The 21,968-nt window shown below is 49.6% G+C and overlaps 1 protein-coding gene across 1 annotated transcript; it reads left to right on the forward strand.

Annotated features, from left to right (window-relative positions):
- Positions 1-1,494: 1,494 nt before the first annotated feature.
- Positions 1,495-5,991, forward strand: SOSTDC1 (sclerostin domain containing 1). Its single transcript, XM_074986200.1, has 2 exons — positions 1,495-1,714; positions 4,708-5,991. Exons 1-2 carry the CDS (start codon positions 1,510-1,512, stop codon positions 5,121-5,123), a joined length of 621 nt encoding a protein of 206 aa, XP_074842301.1. The 5' UTR covers positions 1,495-1,509; the 3' UTR covers positions 5,124-5,991.
- Positions 5,992-21,968: the final 15,977 nt, after the last annotated feature.

A 21,968-nucleotide genomic window follows, 5' to 3' on the forward strand; every position in this document is an offset into this window, starting at 1 on the left:
CTAGTCATAATACAGACAGATACTGATCAAGCTTCCCTGCACATTGCTCTGCCAATACACCTCAACTCTGCCTTGCAAAATTTCTGTTATATCTCTGTTCTCAGGCAGAGCCTGTCAGTTGAGTGGTGATTTTGGACCATCTTCTGTTATGGAAAACAATGGAAAAGTTCCCATTAATTTCACTGGTGCAGTCAAGGTTTGGGAGACGCAGACAAGTGTCCACTGGGAGCTACAGTGAGATGAACTCATTTTCCTTTGAGTCACTGAGGTTTTAACCCAGGTCTTTAAAGGTAATTCTTTGAGCTAGTTCTGCTTTCACTATGGCAGCATCAAAGTAATATAACTCTTGATTTCAATTGAATTACACCAGTGTGAGTTAAGAATCTGACTACTAATATTTTAACTTTGCCCGAACTGACTTTCTGTGGGCGTACAATTTTATTTCCCCTTGGAAAAAGTTTACTGGTCAAATACTGTAGGTTTTAAACACCAGTAACTCTAGCTGTGTGTATAGTTACTACCATATTCACCACTCACGTAAACAGGAATTGATTTCATTGGAATTGCCCCAGTTCATACTAGTAGTTAAGTTTGGACCATAGCTCTACGTTCAGAATTTTACAAAAAACTGAGTAAGTACAAGTAAAATGCTACATGTCAAAACAAGAATTGTTTTTCTCTGTGTAACGGTTGATTATTACATGAAAAATGTATTTACATTTTAAAGAAATGTTCTGCTCTTCCAGGCAGTGTATTAAACTAAAAGAGCTGAATCTGATGAATGAATATAATAATGTCTGTCTATGAATACAGATGAGTGCACAGCCACGCCTGGAGGAACTGCTTATTACCCAGGCTGACACAGAACTACATACTTGTAATTCTGCACAGAGAGAAGCAAAGGTTCCCCTAACGCAAGTGATTTCTTTGGCAATGTTCCACAGTGATCAAAGCTGCATTTTTTGAATCTATCTGGAGGAAACCTTTTGTCTTCTCCGGTATTTTTTTTTTTCAAGTCTTATTCTTCAGAGCTCAAATGTGTGTAACTCGCTGTAACATGTCCGGCAAGTTCGCCCAAAGTCACACGGTAGGAGCCAGAATAAGCAACTTTGTATCAGAGCAGAAAGACAGACACCCAGTTACCCTTTGTTACTGTGGCATCACAGAGATCCCAGGCACCGGGAACGGCAGAACAGCTCTGCCTGCTCAGCCCGGCAGGCTGCCCCGACACCCTGGAGCCCCAGCGAGGCATTCAGTGATTAGCGCGAGCAGGCTCCTCCTTTGTTGCAGGCTTCTCTTCCATTGGTAAAACGCCTTCGCAGGCTCCCGCGGGAATCCCTCCCCCTTCTCGGTGTTTGCGGCGTGGCTCTATGGACAACTTCACACCTGCCCGCGTGCCAAGCCCCTGCGGATATATAAGGGGACCCTTCAGGAGGCATTTGCAGAGTTCCAGCAAGCAGCTGAGGACAAGGACTTCACCCAGCTCGGTCAGACGGCGCCCGAGCCAGCATGTTCCCCCCCGCCCTTCGCTTCTCCGGCGTCCTCCTAACCTGCCTCTTGGCGAGGAGCTGCCTGGCTTTCAAGAACGATGCCACCGAGATCCTTTACAGCCATGTGGGCAAGCCTGGTCCCGCCAGCCCCAGCAGCAACAGCACGCTGAACCAAGCCCGAAACGGGGGCAGGCATTACAGCCGCGCGGGACTGGACAGGCACAGTAAGTGTTTATTGGTCGGGTGGCGCCTCCCTTCCCTTGTCACAACGATTGCAGGACGGCTGTGTCTGCCCAGCCCGTGCACTCCCTTCTTTCCCCTTCCTTGTGCCGGGAGAACAATGCATTCGTCACGGAGCACGTTTCCCTGGGTTGGAAAAAAGAAACAGCCCAGCAGTCCTGGAGCACCTTGCAGGCTAACCGTTTTATTAGGTAATTAATTTGAGTAGGTAGTAAAATGGTTAGTCTGTAAGGTGCTCCAGGACTGCTTGTATTTTGTGAAGCCGCAGAGGAGCGGGGCTGCCACTCCCAGAGTCTGTTCCTAGGTATGGTGACAAGTTTCAGAGGGGTAGTTGAGTTAGCCTGTATCTTCAAAAACAAGAAGTCCTGTGGCACCTTATAGATTAACAGAGATTTTTGGAGCATAAGCTTTCATGGGCAAAGACCCACTTCATCAGATGCATCTGACGAAGTGGGTCTTTGCCCATGAAAGCTTATGCTCCAAAAATCTCTGTTAATCTATAAGGTGCCACAGGACTCTTGTTTTCCTAGGTAGTGATACCTGGGAAGGGTAATCTGTGTTTCACAAAGACCTGCTGAATTTGTTACCACAAGGCCAGATCTCTAGATTCTGCATGGCGTTCTGGCTTTGCCACAACGTGTTTCATCCCTGCAGGTTCCATCACCCTGAGGATATGTTTAACACCAAACCAAATGGAGGGAAGGAAAATGGGTGCTGTTCATGTTCCTTCCCCTCCGAACACACCCCAACCAACTTCACTTTGTTTGTATGGGGCTTCACATGATAAGCTGTGGGTCTCCCATGCAGTCACTGAAACTGGGAATTCTGTGTTGGATGCTGCTGCGCTAGGGGAAATAAAGAGCAAGACAATGTTTTTGGCGGGGGAGGAGGGACGTTTTAAATGCTGCATCTTCCGAAGCAGGCCTTTGCCTACGAAAGGTTATGCTCCAAAATATCTTAGTCTACAAAGTGCCACAGAACTTCTTGTTGTTTTTGAAGATACAGACTAACTTGGCTACCCCTCTGAGACTTTTGAATGTGCTGGTTTTCTTAGCTCCCTGGCTCTGGCTTTCAGTGTAGCACAGTGTGGGCACCACATCCTGTCTGGGCTTCTTCAGAAATTCTAACTCTTCCAGACAGAGAGCTTTGATTTTGTTCCAGCTCTTTTTTTTTCCACTTCCCAGTTTAGCATTTACCTGCTTACCGCCCCCAGCAAAAGAAAGCAAACAGGTTCACAACCTGTCTCTGCTCCAGCTTGCTTTTTTCTGTCATGTGGATTTTCTCCTCCCCACTAAAATATATATATAAGTCCGAGAGATACTTGGCAGATGTGGAAACCTTTTCTCCTCCCATCCCCTAGTCATTAAGCTACAACGAAAAACCAACCTGCAGCCATTCAGGAAGGGCAGCATCAGCGCGGGAAAGCAAAGGTAAAAACTGAGGGCAATATCCTTCAGTCAAGCCCAGGCATATGCACTTTTATGGCATACGGGTGGTTTAACTGCACAGGAAATGTCTCGTCCTTGTGAGATTACTGGAGCAGCCCAGTAGGTATTTATTCATTCATTGTCAATGAACTGTCACTATGGAAAGGCTGAACCTAAAAACAAATCAAAGCTGTGATCAACTGCTTCCAAGTACGTTCCTGCAGGGAAGAATGCTAGCTTGAATCATTCAGGCAAATCAAGTAGTCTAGATGGTAGTCATTTGGTAAATCATCTCTCCAGAACCCTCTTCCAGTTTTGAATCGTCCTAGACGGGGCACCAAGCCAGCAGTGGGGAAAGAACCAAGGAGTAGACGAAGCGGGCCTCTTCCCACAAAAGCTTATGCTCCAAAATATTGGTTAGTTTGTAAGGTGCCACAGGACTTCTTGATGTTTTGAAGATACATGTCTTATTTCAATGTCTCTGATTAGAGCTTGATTAAAAGACCATGCCAAATCTGAAGCATCTTGTATCTGAGGAGATGAGGTACTTTCAAACCCTTTTATTTGTACCCTATGGCATCTTCCTAATGATTATTGACTGTTTTTAAAAACATTAATCGTGTGCACTCTTGTATAATGTGTGTGAATTTTTCACTGTACATTTTCTTGAAGAGGGCGGGAACAGCCAGTGAAGGGTTGCATATTACTTTCATGTCTAAGTATAATTACTGAACTTTAAACAGTTGTGTCTATTGCTGTGAGCAGAGCTACACATACAAGCAGGTACAAACATGCCTTCTATTTGCAGCTATGCACCTTCATACCCAGTCAGCTTACCCAGAGAATTAAAAAAAGTTGCCTCTGCATTTGCAATATTCCCTCTATTAGATCTAAGAAGTATAAAGAATACTGAATACACTGATACATTCGCCTTAAGGCAAAATGACCAGTGCACATGACTAAAAATTTGAACATCTTGTGCAGAACCTAACATCTACAATTTTCATTACTGATAAAATATTTTTTCCTTCAGAACATTAGCCTTCACTGGAGAGTAGTAAATCCATGAAGCAACCAGAAGTTTTAAGATAAAATAATTCTTTATTAATTCATTCAAATGCATTTGGCGTTTTTAGGATTTTGGAAATTATCCTTTTTGCACGCTAACAGTCAGTTTTGCCAAGTATCTCCAGCACATTCCCTCTAAGCAAGAGACATTTCAGCCCAATGGCATTTTTTTCCCTTCTGCACACCTGACCTTGGATATTGCCTCCTCCACGGCAACTATGCCGCTTCTGCAGGCTATGTCATAACTATAATTATTTATAATGTGATAGCACTTAGACCCCCATCACAGATCAGGGCCCTATTGTGTGAGGTACTGTAAACGTACCTAATTAAAGGATCCCTCTCCAAAAGCTTTGTGTAATCCTGTGTCACCAATTCCTTTGAATGCCGTGATCATTTGAAAAAGATTGGGAGCGTTAAGGTTGGTGTAGGAAATCTTTCCTTTATGAATTTCCGTGTTCATTGTTCTGTGCATTCTGCAGATCATGTTCAAGTTGGTTGCCGGGAACTGAGATCCACCAAGTACATTTCAGATGGCCAGTGTACCAGCATAAATCCGTTGAAAGAGCTTGTGTGTGCTGGTGAGTGCCTCCCTTTGCCACTACTCCCCAACTGGATCGGAGGAGGTTATGGGACCAAGTACTGGAGCAGAAGGAGCTCTCAGGAGTGGAGATGTGTCAATGACAAAACACGCACCCAGAGGATCCAGCTCCAGTGTCAGGATGGAAGTACAAGAACCTACAAAATAACTGTGGTCACAGCCTGCAAATGTAAGAGATACACCAGGCAGCACAATGAGTCCAGCCACAATTTTGAGGGAACCTCTCAGGCAAAGCCCACCCAGCATCACAAAGAGAGAAAAAGAGCCAGTAAATCCAGCAAGCAGAGCTCAAGTTAAGTCAGATACCACGGCCCACAAAACTGAACTCATCTGTAACTACCTTCTTTACAGATATGACTGCTTACATGACAAGTCTGCCACTGCTGTGTTCTCACTTAACGGCACATTGCCTTGTCCAAGCTCAAACAGCATTCTGTGCATATAGACCATTTTGGTGGTTTTCCAGATGTTCCAGCTGGGCAGTACCAAAAATCACACAATGAAGGCTTATATCTTTTTGAAATGTGGAGACAAATAATTGTTCCCATGAACAGTCACTGAAATTTCATTTTTAAGAAAGGTACTTTGCTGTGAGTTTTCACAGGAACAGTTGATTAGCAAATATCTGTTGCCTTCCCAATAAAATTTTGAGCTTTTGACATATCCACTTAAAAGCAGCCAGCAGTAACTGTTTTCAGTTTCATTCTAAGAAAACAATGCCTTGCATGCTGACTTTTCTATCTCAACATACCAAAAATTAAAATATGCATGGCAGCAACTGAAAAATAAAGCTGAATATTTATTTGTCACTGTAATTTAATGAGCTTTTTACATGTGATTGTTTTCAAAATGTTCTTTTTTGTTTTATAGCTTTTTCCATGATCAAAGTATTTTCCTATTATTTGCGACTGGATTAGAATATACATTTTGTAGATAATGTAAAATAGGTATTTTAGAATTCTTGGTATATACCATATATATTTCATTTTGGACATTAATAGGTTTGGATTTTATTTTGCAAGTAACAAAATTTTAAAAATTGTTTTGTACATCATTAGCGCTGTATTTTTTTTGTTTAAAGTCTGCAGTTGAAAGATGGATATGACTTCCTTTCAAATGCATCTGTTTGTCTTTTTTTACAATAATAAACTGCTACAAATATGTATCATCTTCGGGGCTCCACTATGTATGAAAATGCACACATTTTGACCTATCATGGCATTTGATCTAATGAAGTGGGTTGTTTTACACTACTTGATTTAAGGCAAGTGCCATAAATGTGGCAGTGATAGTATAAAAATAACCTTTCAATGGATTCCTTTGGCTTGTAGAAGTCTTTTGTGACCATCTAATAATTGTTGCTTATTCGCTATACAAACCAGGCTCATGTGTAACCATTCTCCATGTGCACTTATTAGAAAATAAATGTATTTTGGGGGTGTTTACAAGCTAATAAAAACACTCTAAGTTATTTATGATGTTCCATTAATGATTATCTAGTGATAGACTTATGGTGCAAATAATAATAATCTTTCTTCTAAACACAATTAGTCCTGCATATTATTCAACATGTTGTTGTGAAATATAGAGTAAGCAATCAGCTTTTCAACATAATTGATTGGGAACAATCTGGTCATGGGTTCAGACTATATTAAGATTGAAATGATTTTACAGTAAACCCTTGAGTTACATTGGGGTTGTGTTCCTGCAACCCCTGTGTAACTTGAATCTTTGCACAAGTTGGGCAAGGGGAGATGGGAACCAGGCTGTCAGTTGGCTCCCAGCTCCCCTCTGCTTGCAGACCCAGCAAACTGAACAGCCCACCAGGGCTGGCCAGTTTCCTGGCTGCTTCTCCCTGCCTTCCACCAGCAGCGCTGCTGTCAATCTGACAGCAGCACGGCTGGGGGAAGGCAGGAGGAAGGCTTTAACTTGCTGAGCTGAAAGCCATGTTGCTGGGGGAAGGCTATCAGGCTGACAGCTGTGTGGCTGAAAGAAGGCAGGGAGAAGGGGCTGCAGAGCAGCGTCAAGTTGTGCTTAACTCGAGTTAAAGTGAGTTATGCGCGACTTGAATCTGCATACATTGAGGATTTACTGTAAGCAAAACTTGTACTCAATGATCACTCAACACTGGAGTCAGGACTAGATTCCCCAAGCTGCTGCATCATTCTTAATTGGTAGCATTTTACAGCCGATTTAAACGGATACCCAAAGATTAGGGCAATGGCGAATGTGGCCTTAGTAAAGTATGCTGTACAAAACTTCTCTTTGACAGAATATTTCCATCATTGCACCTTACATCTTAAATTAATAAGGCCTAAGAGCCAGATTGCATCACCCTTTTTAAGCCAAACTCCTCACTACTAATGAAGTTCTCTTTTGAAATGCATGCCACAGTATAGCTCATAGCATTAGAATGACACATTGCAAGACTCCCTAATTACATTTGCTTGCTTTCACACGGTTTTTTAAAGAACACATATGAATGTAACATTATATATGAGAAAATATTCTTGTAGCTGTGCTTTTCTTCCTATGGGGTTATCAGCTACATTTTGGAAATGGAAAGAGGAAAGAAGTGTTACAGCTAAGATAATAACCCAAACTGTTTTCTTTAAATTAACTTTAGGTGACCATGGAAATGCCTGACTAATAGGATTGGAGACTGAATGTCATTTATACCAAAACCTCTATACTCTGCTCTACCAGCTTAAAGCACCCTTTACAACACTGGTGTAAAGAAGTTTTAGTGTAAATGAGAAAATGTTTTACCATAGAACACATAACGCATGGGCGGCATCATATCATATTTCACCATGCCTTCCTGGGAAGGTGTCTTAACCTTATTAGAAGAAACCACCTCTAGCACTGAGAGGATAGTTCAGTTTCCATTTCAATTCAGTCTTTGTCTTTGCCATGTCTACACAAGAACAATAATCCTTTGATGATGGTGTTGTCAGCAACTAATCTCACTTGGGTCCTACCCAGCTGATGTTTTAAATGTGTAGCCAGCAGCCAGTACTGTTATAAAGAATGCCTGCCATTATGGTCTATTAAATTTCTGACACCCCTTTTGAAATGACACTGAAAAGTATTTTATTCTTTCTATGATAGGAGCTAAACTATTTCCAAGACCAGTTTAGGTGGGGACAAAGGAGGTCTTGTCTAGACCTAACCAAAAAGTTAATATTTTTTATTACTGGACAATTTTTGGTCACATGGAGACAAGGAACTAAGCTAAAACCATCAACATATTTCATAGGGACCACAAAATAGCCATCAGTCATTGCAGGCAATCAACACAAGAGGTTCTGTGTATTTATTGGCTTTCTTTGACCAATTGACTTACTAATCCAAATGGAAGAGGGAAGGCCTTGTAGTTGAAACTAGGCTAGGATTCAAGTAATCAAGGGTCGCTTCTGGAATCACAGGATGTGTGTGTGTGTGCACGCAATGGCAATCCTGCCACCTTCATTTAGGTTGAATAGTGCTTTACTCGTCAATTAAATCAATGGGTTTACCCAAGGAATATAAGGTTATTCAACATGGCTACATCTACATGAGCACACTACGTCGAAGTAGCCTATTTCGAAGTAAGGACATCGAAATAGGCTACTTCAACACGTATCGTCTACACGTCCTCCAAGACTGGTGCCATCAATGTTCAACGTCAAAGTAGTGACAGGGAACATCGAAAGGAGCCGCCCCCGAAGGAAACGCGGAGCGTCCACACACACAAGCGCTCCCCATCGAAATAAGGGGCCAGGAAAGCCCGCAGGCCGTGTCACAGGCGGGACTAGCCCTTCCGGGTCAACAGCAAGCCACTCCTTTAAAGGGCCCCTCCCAGACACACCCGGCCTGCACAGCACAAGGTCCACAGGGTACTCTCCACACTCTCGCAGACCAAGTCACAACATATATGGACCCCCAGCAGCAGCAGGAAGAGGAGGCCCTCCTGTAGTCATCCAAGGGGCAAGCGCCCTGCTAGGTGCTGCCCAGGAGGTCGCCCAGTGGTTCCTGCCAGAGGAACCCTCCCCGGAGGCAGATGGGGATGCCACTGACCACCGGGCTCCCCTCTTCCTCTCCCGCCGGCTGCTCCCTCGCCTCTGGAGCTAACCCACCAGCTCCAAGTGGTGGGAGCAGCTGGTCATGTGGGAGTGGGATGACAACATGTGGCTGAGGAACTTCTGCATGCACCAGAAGACCTTCCTGGAGTTCTGCCAGTGGCTCACCCCCACACTGAGGCACCAGGACATCCAGATGCAGCGTGCCCTCCCCGTCGAGAGGGGAGTCGCAATAGCCGTCTGGAAGCTGGCCACTCCAGACAGCTACTGCTCTGTGGGACACTAGTTTGGAGTGGGAAAGGCCACAGTCGGGGCCGTCGTCATGGAGGTAAGGAGGCCTGGGCATGCACCCACTGGGGGGGCGGGGGGGCTGGGTGTGGGGCTGGGGAGGGAGGGGTGCCAGGGAGTGCGGGGCTGGGTGGGGGGGTACCCGGGGAAGTGCCCGGGAGGGGGGCCTGGGGGAGGGCCCTGGGGCACCCTGCACATCCTCATGGGCACCTGTGTTCCCTCCCCACAGGTGGTCCGTGCACTCAATGCCACGCTGCTCCAGAGGGTCATCCAACTTCGGGACCAGGACACAGCTGTCGCTGGATTTGCTGCCATGGGGTTCCTGAACTGCTTCGGGGCCCTGGACGGGACCCACGTCCCCATCCATGCCCCAGACCACAGCAGAGGAAGATACATAAATCGCAGGGGCTACCACTCCGTGGTCCTGCAGGCCATGGTAGACAGTCGGGTTCGCTTCCAGAATGTGTACTTGGGCTGGCCCGGCTCTACACATGACGCTCGTGCTTTTAGGAACTCGGGCCCGTGCCCCTCTGCCTACCCCCTCCAGTCCTGGCTCATGCACCCATACACCAGCCACCTCAACGCTGGCCAGGAGTGGTTCAACGCCCACCTGAACCACGCCCACCAGGTGGTGGAGAGGACCTTCAGCCATCTGAAGGGTCGCTGGCAGTGCCTCCTTGCCCGACTGAATGTCAGCCTCCAGAACATCCCCCAGATTGTGGGCGCATGCTGCTCGCTCCACAACATTGTCAAGAGCAAGGAGGAGGCTTTTGTCCAGAGGCTTCCCCCAGCCAGCCACCGCACCCAGCTGCCAGGCCTACCGTGAACGGGTACGGGTCCTCGAGGCCCTGCGGGTCCACTTCGATCAGGGAGACCCCTGAGCACCTCCCTGGCCTTCCCTGGAGGACCCCTCACACACAGCCCGCACTGCCCCCAACACCCACATGCCACCCACCCAACAAGCACGTGCCTCCAGTTATTTGGAAAATAAAACCTTTTTTTTTCTGAAAACTGCTAACTTTGTTTTGTGCACAACAGAAACTGCAACCAATATACAAAAAGGGGGACAACTATGTACGTGGGGGACAACTATATACATGGGGGTCCAGCGGACGGCTCGGCTGTTGGCCCATCAGTCTGGGGTGGGGGTAGAGGGGCGCGACCCCCGGCAGGTACGGCTCGTGACCCCCTCCGCCCCCATGTCCGCAGTCCCCAGTGTGGCTGGCTGGGGGCTGGGAGGACCAGCAAGTACAGCTGGGATGCCTCCACTGGCCAGTCTTCAGCCCCAGTGGGCTCTTGTCCTGGGGAGCTTGCAGGTGGCACGGCAGGTGGGGCGGCAGATGGGGCAGTAGGCGGTGGGGCAGCAGGTGGCGCGGCGGAGGGGCATCGGGTGCAGCAGTGGGGAGGGCAGCCCGGGGAGTGGGAGACAGGCAACAGCCTCCCGGATCAACCCGGCTATGTCCCGGAAGACCCCCATGAAGTCCTCCCATGCCGCCCACCGCCGGGTGGACTCCTCCCTGTCAAAGCGGAGTCTCTCCTCCACCACTTCCGTCTGCCACCAGAGAGCTGCCAGGAGCTGGGAGTCCACAGGGGCCATCCCCAGGGTCCAGGGGTGGCGGGACTGTCCCACTGGTCTTGGGGGTGTCTCTGGGCACTGGCAGTGGCTGACCTCTGGCGGGCAGTCGGGGACGATGGAGGGTGCCTGGCTGCCGGGGGAGTCAGATGGTGCAGCTGCAGAGAGGGAGAGAGGGAGGGGAAGACTGTTAGTACCGTGCCCTGGCCCGTGGCCCATTCTCCCCACCCGCCCTTGGGTGCTGGGTCTCCATTCCCATCGGTGGGTGTAATGTCCCTGTTGGGTGTCCCCATTGCATTGTCCCCCTGCCCCTGGGTTTAAGGCACAGTGCTGTCCATGGGTGCAGGTGCTGATGGGCGCTGATGGCTGTGCCACCGTCCTGGGACCGTACTGTGGCTGGGTGTTTGTGGGTTGGGGTCCACTGGGGGTGTGTGAGGGTCCCGGTCATGTCTGGTGCCCCCGCCCCGTGGCCTGTGGGTGTGTGCCCTGTGGGGTATGTACCTGACTGTCCATTGCTGCGGTTGGGGGAAGCCCAGTGGGCGGACGCCCGGCTGGTGCTCCGGGAGGGGAGGTCAATGAGGAGCCCCGCCCCGCCTCGCTGCTGGACCCCCTCCTCCGCTGTCCCGAGAGGGGGCTCCTCGGGTGGGCCCCGATGTGCGGCACTGGCCTCTGGGCTGGACTCCGGCTCCGAGGCCTGCTGGGGCTCGTTGGCTGTGGTGTCAAGGGTGGCCGGGAGGGAGGAGGTGTCCCAGGGGCCCAGGATGGCCCTGAGCTCCCTGTAATAGGGGCAAGTGGTGGGGGCAGCCCCACACCAGCTGGCCGAGTCCTGGGCCCGGGCGTACCCGTGCTGCAACTCCTTCACCTTACTCCAGACGTGATCCGGAGTGCGGGCAGGGTGACCCTGGGCGGCCAGGCCCTCGGCCAATCGGGCGAACGCTTCTGTGTTCTGCTGCTTGCTCCCCATCATGTGGAGCACCTCCTCCTCACCCCAGAGCCCCACCAGGTCTCGGAGCTCAGCCTCTGACCAGGAGGGGCCCCGCCTCTTTTTGTCCCCCCACTTGGCTGCCGGGGGTGCCTGGGTCCCCTCAGGAGGGGAACCCTGGTGGCACTCAGGGAGCTGGCTCGATGCCATGGGTGGTGGGTAGATGGGTCGGGACCTGTAGAGGGTGTGCAGGGCTACCACATGCGTGTGCTGCTGCCTGCACTCTCTCAGCTTCCTACCACAGGAAATCTGGGTCCATGGTGCTTTAAAGGCTGCTGTACGCGGGGATCATAAAGCCCCGCAGGGGCTGGACAGAGTGTCTCAACCCCTCAGCTGATGGCCGCCATGGAGAACCCCGCTATTTTGAAGTAGCAGGACGCGGATTGTCTACACCCACCCTACTTCGATGTTCAACATCAAAGTTGAGCGCTATTCCCATCTTCGGATGGGAATAGCGATTTCGATGTCTCGCCGCCTAAAGTCGATTTCAACGTCAAAATAGCACAAGGCATGTGTAGACGCGATGGGTGCTATTTCGACGTTGTGCTGGCTACGTTGAAGTAGCCGGATAGTGTAGACACACCCCATAAGTATGAGTGGGAAAAAATCCACCTTGATCTCTCACCATTTGTAAAAGAGGAATTAAATTTCCTTTCTGCCTCACAGGAATGTTGTACGACAAATCCACAAATACTCAGAAGGAACTCTCATAGATTACAGCCCCACAGATAATTAGCTCCAATCCAAGTCTTCAACATCCTACAGAATTAATCTTTTCATTCTTTCATTTTCATGAGTAAGGCTCGTCCAAATAGCAACAAGTGTAGCCATTTTTCACACTAATCTTTAGACGTTTAGGGCCTGTCTCCGTGGCACAGTAATCCACAATAGAAAAGCCTGAATTTTAAAGCACACCAAATTGTTGTGCGCTAAATAGTATGTGTAGACCTGAGCTATTAGTTCACACAAGCCAGGTCTGCATGGGCCAGCTAAGCCGTGTCTACACGTGCACGCTACTTTGAAGTAGTGGCACTAACTTCGAAATAGCGCCCGTCATGGCTACACGTGTTGGGCGCTATTTCGATGTTAACATTGACATTAGGCGGTGAGACGTCGAAGCCGCTAACCCCACGAGGGGATGGGAATAGCGCCCTACTTCGAAGTTGAACGTCGAAGTAGGGACCGTGTAGTCGTTGCGCGTCCCGCAACATCGAAATAGCGGGGTCCGCCATGGCGGCCATCAGCTGAGGGGTTGAGAGACGCTCTCTCTCCAGCCCCTGCGGGGCTCTATGGTCACCGTGTGCAGCAGCCCTTAGCCCAGGGCTTCTGGCTGCTGCTGCGGCAGCTGGGGATCCATGCTGCAGGCACAGGGTCTGCAACCAGTTGTCAGCTCTGTGTATTTTGTGTTGTTTAGTGCAACTGTGTCTGGGAGGGGCCCTTTAAGGGAGCGGCTTGCTGTTGAGTCCGCCCTGTGACCCTGTCTGCAGCTGTGCCTGGCACCCTTATTTCGATGTGTGCTACTTTGGCATGTAGACGTTCCCTCGCAGCGCCTATTTCGATGTGGTGCTGCACAACATTGATGTTGAACATCGACGTTGCCAGCCCTGGAGGACGTGTAGACGTTATTCATCGAAATAGCCTATTTCGATGTCGCCACATCGAAATAGGCTACTTCGATGTAGGCTTCACGTGTAGACGTAGCCCTAGTGTGCTGAATATTAATGTGATACAGAATTCACACTCCTCTCGTGCGCATGGCTGCAGGGTGTAGACAAGCCCTCACTCAAGAGGTAAAAGCAAGTAGGATTAAGATAATTAACTCACATCAACTGTCATCAAAACTGGCACAACTTTTTCGAACCAGAGGTGGACAAAGTACCCAAAAAGTTACTTGAGTACAAGTACAGCTGCTTGGTGGTGGGGAAGGATGTACTTAAGTACAAGTCGCTGTCTCACACCCCTCCCCTCTGGAAAACTACTTGAGTAAAAGCACACATGTGCCGTGCCTTTATTATTGTACTCAAGGATCCAGAAAGAAAAGCAGTTGCACTTTTACTCAGGTAACTCTTTTTTTTTTAACCTCAGTTTTGAACTTAGTTGAAATTTGGAGCTAATAGAAGTGTGTTCGCTTATTTATGCAGTGAGTTTGACTCTAAAGTCTTTGAAGTATAATGCTCTTGATAACAAACAAACAAGGGCCTGCTTATCACCTCCTAGTCCTAGCTCCCCTTTAAGCACAGCAAGTGTTAGTTGTAAAAATAAAAGATAACTTTAATAATAATAATTTAATAATGATTCTATTCTTCAGAATACCATCAGTAACTTTACACCAGATCATCTGTTCTTGTACTAACATGTATGGGGAGCTTGTAGGGAAGAGAAAAATTTCTAGGGGCCCCTTTCACAGAGTCTTCCTGAGGGAAACATACTTCCTCCCTCCTACCCCGTAAAAGACAATAGGGTCCATCCTGCAATTTGGTAGATCTCCAGGTACCTGAGAAAGGCTAATGCTATCTTAGTGGTGACCCTTTTTGTGTGGGGTGGCTGTGGCACTGCAGACCTTCTGTTGCTCCCTTAGCCATGGGAGTTCAGTGGAAAGAGTAACTGGAGACCTGAGCTATATTCACTTTTCTGGGGAATCACCATTCATGGGTATATGTAACGATATGTGTGTCAGTCCCCCGACCTTTTGGTTCCAGTCTGCCTGCATCTCTCTCCGGCCTGAACAGTCTCACCTGCTTCTCCTCATGCTGAAACTGACTGCACAGAACACCTTCCATGGGTTTCAGACAAAGGGGAAACGATGGTGCTAAGTCAATTGACTTCCCTCTCTTCCAAACGTGGCAATTCCCCTCCCTGTGAGGATGCAGAGGAATGACCAGGGCCACTGTGTTGATAACTAGCTCTTGGAGCCATGCGAAACATAACAAACACTAACATTCCAAAATGGAACTGAAATGTTTTAATATATAATAAAAATATTATATTAGGTCAGGTTCATTCAGCCACTGTTGAAAAGGAAAGAGCTGTAGTCCAGACCTTGAGTTTTGAATGAAAACATTAATGTATACACACAAAAGCAGCTTATAAATGAATAAATACAATGCAGAGGCAGATTAGGTCTTTTGTTGCATGAATATACAGTGAATTTTCTTGTCCAGAACATAGAAAAGATGTCTATATAATATGGTCCTGAATGAGTGGGGGTAAGGAAACTCAAGACTTTGGAAAAAAACATTTATCCGTAATTATTGTACCATCAGCCTGTCGTGTAGTGATATCTTTCACCTCAATGTCTTCTTTTCAATAGGTAAATAAATACTTGTGTTGTTCCTCCTCACTGCTGGAAGGATGACAGCTCCACTCTGATACATGTGGATACAATGTCTAGAAAAGCAAAGTTTAGTTTAACTTTTAAAATCTAGCGTTTAAAAACCGTACTTTTTAAAACGCTTGTTTGCATCTTTTGAAACTTAAAGCTGAACAGGTCCAGTACAATTGGGTAACATAGATCATTACAGTCCTCCCTCGAAATGCACGATTTCGAGCTGCGCTTAACTTGGATTAATGCATTAATGTGAGTTAAGCACAACTCAAAATCCCTTCCCACCCTCGCCCCGCATGGCCCTAGTTCAACCCACCCCTGCCCCGGTTCAAACCCCTTGCAGCTCTGGTTCAGCCCTCATGGTTCAACACTGACCTCCACAGTCAGTCTGGGTCAGCCCCCACCCTTCAATCCCCCCTGCAGTCCCGGTTCGCCCCCCACCCCCCCCGCATGGCTCTAGCTCACCCCCATCCCGCACATGCAGCTCTTGCTCAACCACCCGTAGGGCTACACAGCCCTGGCTCAATTCCACACCCCGCACCCACTGCAGTCCTAGTCCCCCCAGGCTTAATCCCTCCTGCCCCTTCCCACAGCCCCAGTCCAGCGCCAGGCTTAACCGTACTTTTTAAAACGCTTGTTTGCATCTTTTGAAACTTAAAGCTGAACAGGTCCAGTACAATTGGGTAACATAAATCATTACAGTCCTCCCTCGAAATGCACGATTTCGAGCTGCGCTTAACTTGGATTAATGCATTAATGTGAGTTAAGCACAACTCAAAATCCCTTCCCACCCTCGCCCCGCATGGCCCTAGTTCAACCCACCCCTGCCCCGGTTCAAACCCCTTCCAACTGCCCCCACCAACCCCAGGACTTACCTTTCAAAAGGAGCCTCAGGGTGCTTCTGCTGCTTCCCTGGATGCAGAACACGAGTTCCACAGGAGAAAACAGCTGCCGCCCCCCCGCCCCCCTCCTACTTACATGAAATTCCAATTATGCAAGGGTGAGTGGGAGCACAACCCTTGCATAACTCGAGGGACGACTGTATTTCATTACTTTCCCCTTGATGACAATAGCCCACAGCAAGGGGGCAAATTGATTTACAATGACTCTTGTTGAACAAAGAGTAGAAAGGCCTTTTAGAGGTTTATTTATTTGGTTTATAGTAACGGTCACATACCTGTTGTTCCTTCCTCACCAGCAGCCTTGAAATCAGAAGTGCCAAGGCCAATTTCAATCCTTTATTTGGAAATCATGCAGATTTTTTAAAAATATCCCAGGAAACACCTACCAGATCTCTGTCATTAAATCTCTGTAGTCCTTCTAAATTTAACCTTTACATCCTTCCCTGAAGAGGTACAGCATTAATCACAAAGGGACCGTTCAACACATTCCATTGTGGGATTCATGTTGCTACAGTATTAACCTGGAGGTGTTCAGCAGAAAATTATAAGGAGCCTTAAATGCTGGAAAGCATTCTCTTCTCATGATGCATTTCCTTTCCCGTAGGCCAAGCAGGGAGCTTTGATTTTAATTTCACTGACATACATGTAAATATAGCTCCGGGATAAAATTAAAATTTGTCTACAGATTTATGAGTCAAGCAGAATTTTTGTCACTAGATTAGTTCCTCTTTCTTGCACATCACCCCCATGACAACAAACCTGCCTGAGTATCCTTCTGAAAGACATCGAGACTTTCAGATCATTTCACATCTGAACTGCAGAAGTGGAAGTCTTGACATATTAGTTCCTCCCTACTCCCTGTTTTTGTGTGTCATATTGCCAACCCTCCTGGGAAATCTTCTTTGACACTTGCAGTTCCACGTAATTATTCTACTTTCCCTTCTTAATTAGTGCTGCTCATGCAATACTGCACAAGTACTTGAAATACTTCTAAATTTGTTCTTAGAAAATTTCTGGAAAAAACTCTCCATAAACATATCTCTCTCTCTCTCTCTCTCTGTATCTATCTATCTATATACATAAAAAAATTTTAAAACACATTGGCTACGTCTACACTAGGACACTATGTCGAAGTAGGCTGTTTTGAAGTAACAACATCGAAATAGGCTACTTCGAAGTGTATTGTCCACACATCCTCTGGGGCTGGTGCCATCGATGTTCAAGGTTGAAGTAGCGGCGGGGAATGTTGAAAGGGGATGCTCTGAAAGGAAAAGCAGAGTGTCCACACACACAAGCGCCCCCGTTCGAAATGAGGGGCCAGGAAAGCCTGCGGACAGGGTCACAGGCTGGACTAGCCCTTCTGGGGCAACAGCAAGCTGCTCTTTAAAGAGCTCCTCCCAGACACACCCAGCCTGCACAGAATGAGGTCTGCAGATTGCTAGCCACACTCTCGCAAACCAAGGCACAGCAGGCATGGACCCTCAGCAGCAGCAGCACCTGGAAGCCTTCCAGGTTGTCACCCAGGGAGAAATCGCCCTGCTAGGTGCTGCGTGGGAGGCCACTCAGCAGCTCCTGGCAGGGGAGCCCTCCCTGGGGGCAGATGGGGATGCCCCTGACCACCGGGCTACCCTTTCTTCCCCCGCTGGGTGCTCTGCCGCCTCTGGAGCTACCTCACAAGCTCCAAGTGGTGGAAGCAGCTGGTCATGGGGGAGTGGGACGACAACATATGGCTGCAGAACTTCTGCATGTGCCGGCAGACCTTCCTGGAGCTCTGCCAGAGGCTCACCCCCGCACTGAGGCACCAGGACACCTGGGTGCGGCGCACCCTCCCCGTTGAGAAGAGGGTCGCAATAGCTGCCTGGAAGCTGGCCACTCCAGACAGCTACTGCTCTGTGGAACACCAGTTTGGTGTGGGAAAGGCCATGGTTGGTGCCATTGTCACAGAGGTAAGGAGGCCTGAGCATGTACACACTTGGGGATGGGGGGCCAGGGAGGGGGGCCCGGGTATGGGGCTGGGGAGGTAGGGCCGCTGGGGAAGGAGGGAGCTGGGTGGAGGCCTGAGGAGGGAGGGGTACTTGGGAGGGAGGTGCTGGGCAGGGGGATGCCTGGGGTGGGGGGCCTGAGGGGAGGGGCCTGGGGCACCCTGCATACCCTCACGGGCGCTCGTGTCCCCTCCCCACAGGTGGCCCATGTGCTCAATGCCTTGCTGCTCCAGAGGGTCATCTGAGTCTGGGACCTGGACGCAGCCGTCGCCGGATTTGTTGCCATGGGGTTCCCAAACTGTTTCGGGGCCTTAGATGGGACCCACATCCCCAACTGCACCCCGGACCACATCAGTGGAAGATACATAAGCTGGAGGGGCTACCATTCCGTGGTCCTTCGGGCCATGATGGACAGTCAGGGCCGCTTCCAGGACGTGTATGTGGGCTGCCCCGGCTGTACACAATACCCACATCTTCCGGAACGCAGGTCTGTGCTGCTGACTGGAGGCGGGGACCTACATCCCCTGTGCCACTCTGCCTCATGGGGGACGCGGCCTACCTCCTCCAGCCCTGGCTCATGCGCCCATACACCGGCCACCTCAACACCAGCCAGAAGCGGTTCAACAGTTGCCTGAACCATGCCCACCAGGTGGTGGAGAGGACCTTTGGCCGCCTGAAGTGCTGGTGACAGTGCCTCCTCACCCGCCTGGCTGTTGGCCTTCAGAACATCCCCCAGGTTGTGGGCGCGTGCTACACGCTCCACAACATTGTCAGGAGCAAGGGGGAGACCTTCATCCATGAATGGGCAGTTGACGCCGGCATGGGCTTCTCCCAGCCGGCTGCTGCACTTGGTTGCCAGGCCCTCTGCAAGGGGGTATGGGTCCGCGAGGGCCTGCGGGCCCATTTTGATCAGGGGGACCCCTGAGCACCTCCCTGGCCATCCCCGGCGGGCCTCCCACGCACAGCCCCCACCACCCACACGGCCCCCCCCGCCCGCACACCATCCCCCCAACAAGCACGTGTCTCAGGTTCTAGAAAAATAAAACTCAGTACTGATAAAACTGTCTGGTGATATGTGCACAACAAAAACTGGAACCAATATACAAATGTGGGGACAACTATATACAAATGGGGGGCCAGCAGACAGCTCGGCCATTGGCCCATCAATCTGGGGTCGGGGGGTAGAGGGTTGCAACCCCCAGCAGGTTCAGGTCACAAGCCTCCCCCCTTGTCTGTGGTCCCTGGCGCGGCAGGCTGGGAACTGGGAGGACCGGCAGGTAGGGCTGGGATGCCTCCACTGGCCAGTCTTCGGCCACAGTGGGCTCCAGTCTTGGGGGGCTGGCAGGCAGGGCAGCAGGTGAGGTGGCGGGGGGAGGGCAAGGGAGGCAGTGGGGGGGGAGGCAGGAGCCGGGCCACAGCCTCCCGAAACAACCTGGCTATGTCCCAGAAGACCCCCATGAACTCCTGCCATGCCGCCCAGCGCCAGGTGGACACCTCCCTGTCAAACCGCAGCCTTTTCTCGGCCACCTCTGCAAGCCACCGGAGAGCTGCCAGGAGCTGGAGGTTCACGGGGGACATCCCCTGGGTCTGGCGGTGGTGCACCCATCCTGGCCTCGGAGGTGTCCCCGGGTGATGGCGGTGCCTGACCTCTGGTGGGCTCCTGGGGACAATGGAAGGTGCCTGGCTGCCTGGGGCCTCGGATGGTGTGACTGCGGAAAGGGGGAGAGAGGGAGGGGAAGGCTGTTAGTACTGTACCCTGGCCCATGGCCCATGCTCCCCGTCCCCCCTTGGGTGCCGGGTCTCCATTCCTCGTCCGTGGGTGTGGTGTCCCTGTTGGGTGGCCCCATTGCATGGTCCCCCTGCCCCAGGGGTTAGGGCACAGTGCTGTCCCTGGGTGTGGGTGCTGATGGGTGCAGATGGCCATGCCACCATCCTAGTACCGTGCTGTGGCTGGGCAGTTGTGGGTCAGGGTCCTCTGGGAGTGTATGGGGCCCCCAGTTGTGTCTGGCCTGGGTGTGTGTGCCCTGTGGGGTACATACCTGACCGTCCATTGCCGTGGTTGGGGGAACCCTGGTGGACGGACACCCGGCTGGTGCTCCGGGGGGGGGAGTGTCTATGAGGAGCCCCCCCCGTCGCTGCTGGACTCCTCCTCCACTGTCCCGAGGGGGGGCTCCTTGGGTGGGCCCCAGGGTGTGGGGCTGGCCTCCAGACTGGATTCTGGCTCCGAGGCCTGCTGGGACTCCTCGACTGCAATGTCCAGTGTATCTGGAAGGGAGGAAGTGTCTCAGGAGCCCAGGATAGCCCTGAGATCCCTGTAATAGGGGCAAGCGGTGGGGGCAGCCCCAGATCGGCTGGCCAAGTCCCAGGCTCGGGCATAACCCTGCCACAACTCCTTCACCTTGCTCCAGATAATGATCCGGAGTGCGGGCAGGGTGACCCTGGGGGCCAGGCCCTCAGCCAGTTGGGTGAACACTTCTGCTTTCCGCTGCTTGCTCCCCATCACGTGGAGCACCTCCTCTTCACCCTAGAGCCCCAGCAGGTCTTGGAGCTCAGCCTCTGACCGGGAGGGGCCCCGCTGCTTTTTGGCCCCCCACTTGGCTGCTGGAGGGTCCTGGATCCCCTTGGGGGGGAGCCCTGGAGGTACCCGGGGGGTTGGCTGGATGCCATGACTTTGCATGGATGGCTAGGTATCCGTGGAGGGTGTGCAGGGCTAGCACGTGCGTGTGTTGCTGCCTGCACGCTCTCAGCTTCCTGCCACAGGAAATCCAGATGCGTGGTGTTTTAAGGGCTGCTGTGTACGGTGATCAGAGAGCCCCGCAGGGGCTGGCCAGCACTTCTCAACCTCTCAGCTGATTGCTGCCATGGAGGACCCTGCTATTTGGAAGTAGCGGGACGCAGATCGTCTACATACTCTCTACTTCGACGTTTAATGCTGAGATAGGGCGCTATTCCCATCTTTGGATAGGAATAGTGATTTCGACATCTCACCTCCTAATGTTGATTTCAACGTCGAAGTAGCGCACAGCGCTTGTAGACACAACGTGCATTATTTCGATGTTGTGCTGGCTACTTCAATGTAGCTGGCTAGTGTTGACACGGCCATTGTAGTTGATACACACATACAACTTTACAAGGCAATGTAACATTGCATAAATGTAATAAGGGGTAAATCTAATTCATACCCACTTTAAGGTTTCTTTAAACTGCCAGGGTAGCATAAAAATGCTTTAGTGTAAAAAATAATCAGTTCTATTGATTTCAGTGGATCTGGTTGTGAAATAAAAGTACTAGACAATATATACAGATATCAGATGCTCCTTCTGTATAAGAAACTTGCACCAGAATATTCTATAAAGTTGCTGAACTTCTTAGGCATTGAGGAAGACACTTTTTGTCACATCAGCAATACTGTTATTAAGAACATATAAAACAAAATTCAAACGTTATGGTATGAATTACCTTGTCTACATATTTTCCTTAATCCATTCTGAATAATATAGAGTAATAATCAGCAGTCCTAGGCCAGTGTTTCTTAAACTATGTTCTGTGGAACAATGGTGTTCTGTGAACAACTTGTAGGTGTGCTGTGAGCGTCTGACACTTTTTTGATATCAGACACTGATGGTATATATTTTCTGGTATTAAAACCAGCTACAATGTAACTTCTTCATTGCTATGATACTTCATTAAATTACTTCATTTTGTTTTTGCTGTATATGTTGCTGCATGGTTTTTTTGGGTCTGACAATTTTTTGAAGAAAATTTTCATAGGTGTTCTGCATAAAAAATATTATTGTTTGATGATCCATGGTCGCAAAAAGTTTAAAAAACACTGTCCTAGAGTACCTGGATAACTGCCTTTCAAATAAATGCACTTGTTTCTTCCTCAGCTGAAGCACTTAACTCGTTGGGGCCATATTCACTAAAGCACCCTTCCCTGTTAATGTAGTTAATTATGGTAGGGGAGATGAGAACTGTTTATCTAGTTTGTCCTAGAAGTTCAACATCTGATTTATATTAGTGAGTTGC

This window comes from Carettochelys insculpta, chromosome 2, assembly GCF_033958435.1.
Source record: "Carettochelys insculpta isolate YL-2023 chromosome 2, ASM3395843v1, whole genome shotgun sequence".
Taxonomy (NCBI): Eukaryota; Metazoa; Chordata; order Testudines; family Carettochelyidae; genus Carettochelys; species Carettochelys insculpta.

Excerpts from the sequence above, each read along its gene's own strand:
- SOSTDC1 (XM_074986200.1), top strand. The coding sequence starts at position 1,510 with ATGTTCCCCCCCGCCCTTCGCTTCTCCGGCGTCCTCCTAACCTGCCTC. Across the intron at positions 1,715-4,707 it reads CGCGGGACTGGACAGGCACA|ATCATGTTCAAGTTGGTTGC; the intron begins GTAAGTGTTTAT and ends TGCATTCTGCAG.